Genomic DNA, 5763 nt, shown 5'->3' with positions numbered 1-5763 from the left:
TGCTCCCACAGGGCTGGGAGGGGTGAGTCTCTGCTCCCACAGGGCTGGGAGGGAGGCAGTGAGACTTTTTCCTTCTTTGTTTTTTTGAGACAGGGTTTCTCTATGTACTTGGTTGTTCTGTAACTCCTCTGGAAACGTGTCTTGCTCACAGAGTATAAGAAGCAAACATGTAAGAGGCCAGGTGTAGTGGTATACACCTTTAGTCTCAGCACTCAGCAAGGAGAGACAGGTGGATCTCTGAGTTCAAGGCCACCCTGGTCTGTACAGTGAGTTCCAGGACAGCCAGGGCAACACAGAGAAACTCTGTCTTGACCCCCTTACCCCCCTACTTAAAGTTTAAGCAGCAACTGCTTCAACAGTTAACAGGTTAACAGCACACCTAACCCCATTCCCATCCTCCAAAAAGAAAGAAGAAGAAAAGGGTTAAAAACCACGAGAAAGCTGTGGCTGGAGCCCAGGAGTGAAGAACCTGTGAAGGCCAAGGTTCCACCATCACGTTCACACAAACCACACAAGGAAGACTAGCAGAGAAGTACCCAAGTGTCCACTCTAATGTGGACCCCTTGGACAGCGGCGTGCTATTCCACTGCTATCAGCCAGGCTGGAGCAAGGACATCAGGGCCCAGTCCTGTGAGCAGGAAAGGTTTCCATGTAGGGAGGTCTGGCTTAAAAAGGACTTTGTTTTAAATTATGTAGCTGGGTGTGGGGGCACACTCTTTTAATCCCAGCACTAGGGAGGCAGAGGCAGGCGGATCTCTGTGAGTGAGTTCGAGGCCAACCTTGTTTACACAGAGAAACCCTGTCTCAAAAACAATGAAGAAATTGCGTAGAAGTGGATGCACATGATCTCAGGTGCTCAAGGCATCGGATGTGGCACCAAACTGCCTAAGAGCATTGTGTGGTTTGATGATTTCCGAGATAGTGCAAGCTGCCTTGGACTGCCGCAGCCTCTGGAGTATAGGAACTGCAGGAAAGTCCCCCTGCCTGGCTCTTCTAGGATCTTTTTAGAAATAGTTCACTGTGTCATGATTGCCCAAGCCTGGGTGGGGGGTGGCAGAACAGGGACAGCTGTTTCCTCCTCTCACAATCACAAACCTGAGGCTCACATCCATGTAGCTAAGGCGCTGCAAGAAGACCCCAGTATACTCACTGCGTAGGAGTACCCACCAAGGGGAGCGTGGAGCGTGCATGTACCTGTGGTTTGGTTCTCTCTAGGAATCTCAGGAGGTGGCTCTAGAGAAGCAAGAGTTTCCTCCTCTTCATGATGGTTCTCTACTTCTTCTGGGTGGCCTTCTGCCTGGTGGTTTGTCATCCCCGCCTCTTCTTGAGGGCTAGTGACAATAGACTGGCATGTTAAAGCCTGCAGGACACCATGCAGTTTCTCTTGTTCTTCTGATATGGGGTCTGGATACATGGCCTAGACTGTTCTTCAACTTGATCCTCTGACTCAGCTTCCCAAATGCGGAGACTACAGCTGTGTGGCACCACATCACACAAGGGCGGGATGTAAAGGTCATCCTGATTATGGAGGGAGTGCTAGGCCAGCCTGGGCTACCTGAGACCCTCTCCTAACAAACACCCTCACCCACTCATATTTAATGACTTAATGTTTCTCTTGTAAATAATGCCTTTTTTTTTTGTTTGTTTGTTTTGTTTTTTCGAGACATGGTTTCTCTGTAGCTTCGGAGCCTGTCCTGGAACTAGCTCTGGTAGACCAGGCTGGTCTCGAACTCACAGAGATCCGCCTGCCTCTGACTCCTGAGTGCTGGGATTAAAGGTATGCGCCACCACCGCCCAGCTGCTGTTTTCTTTCTTATAAAATACAAAGACCAGAGCAAAGCATCTGTGAAAGCTGCCTATTCAGCACCAGCAATTCTCCCCTTTACCACTTGTGTTTCAGCTGAAGCTCACATGAATCCCTGACTCCCTAAACGAGTATTTTTAATTTTCATTTTATGTATGTGCGTGTTTTATCTTTGTACATGTCTGCATACCATATGCATGCACAGTACCCTCAGAGGCCAGAAGAAGGCATCAGATTCTCTGGAAGTGGAGCTACAAACAGCCATGAACCACCATGTATGGTCTGGGAATCCAACCCAAGTTCTCCGAAAGAGCGGCCTGTGCTCTTAACTGTGGAGCCATTTCACCAGCCCCTAGCATGTGTTTTTAATACTTTAACACCATTAGATACTGAGTCAGTACTTCAAAACTTTCCTGACACTCTTACAATGCCATGTTAGGATTATCTGATTGAAATTCCAAAAGGTCAGGGGCTAGAGAGATGGCTCAGCGGTTAAGAGCATTGCCTGCTCTTTCAGAGGTCCTGAGTTCAATTCCTGGCAACTACATGGTGGCTCACAACCATCTGTAATGAGGTCTGGGGCCCTCTTCTGGCCTGCAGGCATATATACAGACAGAATATTGTATACATAATAAGTAAATAAATAAATATTTTTTTTTAAAAAAAAAAAGAAATTCCAAAAGGTCTACTCGGTGCACTGCCAGACAGCATCTTAATGTGTGTGTGTGTGTGTGTGTGTGTGTGTGTGTATGAATGTGTACACACTTGTGGACGTATGCAGGTGCGTGGAGGTCAGAGTTATTGGGTCTCTTCCTCTACTGCTCCTCCCCTTATATTATCTGAGTCAGGGTCTCTTCACTGTACCTGGGACTCTCAGAATGGTTAGATGGTTACATTGGTTGGAGCAAACGCTTTTGGGATCCACTCTCTCTGCTGTACTAGCTTTTGTGTGTGTATCAGGGACCCGATGTCTTCACATTTGTACAGCAAACAACTCATTTCTCTGGACCCATAAAGTCCACTTCTAATCCAGCAACTAGCCTTGGTTTCATTTTGTTTGTTTTTGTTTTGTTGTTATGGTTTCTTTGTGTAGCTCTGGCTGTCCTAGAACTGAGAGATCCACCTGCCTCTCTGCCTCTGTGTGCTGGGACTGAAGGCACGTACCACCACCGCTAGGCTTTTTTTTTTTTTTTGAGAGAAGGTTTCTCTATGTAACCTTGGCTGTCCTGGAATTCACTCTGACCAGTCTGGGTTCAAACTCGGAGATCCACCTGCCTCTGCCTCTGGAGCATTGCCACACCTAGCACTATTTTTAAAGAATCTTACAGCTGAGCTGGAGAGGTGGCTTAGCAGTTTAGAGCATTAGGGGCTCTTGCAGAGAGCATGGGTTCTGTCCATATGGTGGCTCATCATCTGTTAAATCCAGTGCTGACCTCGGTGGGCACTACACACACATGCAGGCAGAAGACTCACACACATGAAAATAAATACATCATAGAAAAGAGCCTCCCAGCTTCCTGAACAGCCAGTTCCTGTCTTCTTGCTCTTACCTGCAGGGAACATCTTCAAGTGCCTGACTTTCATGCCTTTCTTTTTCCGTCACCCCCTCAGAATTAATTCCATTTGGCTCAGGCGTGTAAAGCATTTCATAAAAAACACTTTCAGTTCTTTGAAGCTACAAAAGACGAAACAGCACTTTTCAGAGCATTTCTGCCACATTTAACGTTAGTAAAGCTGAAATGATCACACCGATTAAAAATTATGCCCCAAATTATATGCTGTCATAAATGTTTGTGAATAAGCCTAGATTAAAGAATATGAACAACAGTCACAGTATTTACTACTGAAATGCATAAAGTCGTTTATACAAGGAGCTGGCACACATTGCTGATGCAGCTATTGGGGAATATTTCTATGATGAACACACCCACCAAATTAAAGTGAGTTATCATTTCCTTTAGATTTAGAGCTCTCTGACTAAGCACACCTTAGTTCCCCTGACCTAGTCTTCCAAGCACCCCCCCCACCCTGCCGTATCTGCCACTTCTACCTTTCTGCCGAGTTTCACCTTCCGCGGTTCAGCTTCTTCTAGTACAACAGTTTCTGCTGCCGGAGTTTCGTGGTCTGGCTTTCCATCATTTTCTCTGTGGATGGTGTCTAGCTCCTGAACAGTATCCTCCCTCCTCAGAGTCTGCTCAAAAGACAGACAGCAATTCTATTCATGTGCTTACATTTTATTTTATTGTTCTGAACCAGGGTCACATTCCAGGCTCCCTGTGTAACTCAGGCTGGCCATGAATCTGTAGTGAGTCTTTCGCCTTGGCTGACTTTATGAGTTGGTAGGATTATAGATGGGTCTTGCTATGTAGCCCAGCCTGGTGGGGAAAGTATAATCCTCCACCAACACCTCCTGGATGCTGTAATTAGAACTTTTGCTACTACTGCCTAGCCTTAAAGCATTTTGTTGTTAGATTTATTCTAATTTTATTTACTTATGTGTATGTGGGTACTTGTGGAACCAGAAGAGTGTTCAGATCCCTTGGAGCTGGGGTTACATGTGGATGTGAACTGTCTGATGTGGGCGCTGGGTACTGAACCTAGCAAGCACTCTTTACCTCTGAGCAATCTCTACTGTACTCCTATTGTTTTGTTTTAAAGATTTATCTATTTATCTATTTATCTATCTATCTATCTATTTATTATTTATGTATTTATTTATTTATATTTTATGTATGAGTAGTCTTCAGGCCAGAAGAGAGCCTCGGAGTCTATTATAGATGGTTGTCAGCCACCACGTGGGTGCCAGGATCAGAACTCAGGACCTCTGGAAGAGCAATCAGTCAGTCCTCTTAACAGCTAAGCCATCTCTCTAGCCCCTGCTTTGTTTTCTTTTAAAGACGGGGTTTTTCTGCATAGTCCTTGCTGTCCTCGAACTCAGGGACCCACCTGCCTGTACCTCCCGCGCTAGGATTAAAGCACGTCTTACCACCGCCCAGCTCAGTACTCTTCTTTTTTGTTTTGTTTGTCTCACTAGGCAGTCCAGGCTGTCCTTGAACTCACTTGAACCCAAGGCATTCCTCCCGAGTCAGTCTCCTAAATGCTGGGGCTACAGGCTTGAACCACCATACCTGGCTTTCCTTCTATTTGCTTCCTAAAGCATCTTTGACTGGTACTGTGCACCTGTGTATGTTTTACAAACCAGAGGTTAAAAAAAAAAATGAAGGGGAATATATACTTTTCTCCTTTCCTTTCTTTTAAAGTCACCCATTTTACAATTTGTAAAATGTGCCATGTTCAACTTTCTTTTCTTTTTTTAAAATTTATTTATTTACCATGTATATAGTGTTCTGTCTGTTTGTATGCTTGCTGGACATGAAGAGGGCACCAGACCTCATTACAGATGGTTGTGAGCGACCATGTGGTTGCTGGGAATTGAACTCAGGACCTCTGGAAGAACAGTCAGTGCTCTTAACCTCTGAGCCATCTCTCCAGCCCCATGTTCAACTTTCTGAGTCCACTGGCCATGAGCAAAGGCTGCTTTTATTAGAGGGAAGGAGAGGTGGACCAGGGCAAGGAAGCTCTTCCCGCTGATGCAGCAGGTACAGCATGCTTGGTGGACCTCAGCTAGAGGGGGACACGGGCAGTGAACCACTGAGACAAACGGATGCTGACTACTCTGCTGAGGGGAACAGATGCAGGGCTGTGCACAGTCTAGGTAAGCATCTCACAGCACACACTTCCAAGTTCATGTCAGTTATCAGCCTGACACAGCCTGGAGGCATCTGAAAGAGTCTCAACTGAGAGACTGCCTCCATCATCCTGGCCCAAGGACCATGTTCTGTGGGTAGTACCATCCCTAGGAATAGGGGTCCTGAGTGGTATACACACACACACACACACACACACACACACACACACACACACACCAGACACACACACACACACACACACACACACAC

At 46.1% G+C, this 5763-nt stretch overlaps 1 protein-coding gene across 15 annotated transcripts in view; it reads right to left on the bottom strand.

The window, feature by feature from the left end:
* Window positions 1-5763, bottom strand: part of Plekha5 (pleckstrin homology domain containing A5) — a 167594-nt gene that overhangs the window by 4215 nt on the left and 157616 nt on the right. For all 15 annotated transcript variants that reach the window (XM_026787948.1, XM_005364549.2, XM_005364550.2 and 12 more), the window contains 3 exons: window positions 3855-3995; window positions 3355-3479; window positions 1195-1331 (listed from right to left, as the gene is read on the bottom strand). In XM_026787948.1, the coding sequence (XP_026643749.1) occupies window positions 1195-1331; window positions 3355-3479; window positions 3855-3995 (403 nt within the window). The remainder of the gene's footprint in view (window positions 1-1194; window positions 1332-3354; window positions 3480-3854; window positions 3996-5763) is intronic.

The sequence above is a fragment of the Microtus ochrogaster genome (genome assembly GCF_000317375.1).
Source record: "Microtus ochrogaster isolate Prairie Vole_2 chromosome 14 unlocalized genomic scaffold, MicOch1.0 chr14_random_2, whole genome shotgun sequence".
Taxonomy (NCBI): domain Eukaryota; kingdom Metazoa; phylum Chordata; class Mammalia; order Rodentia; family Cricetidae; genus Microtus; species Microtus ochrogaster.
The sequence above is the reverse complement of the archived record's forward strand: the minus strand, read 5'-3'. Positions and strand labels throughout refer to the sequence as shown.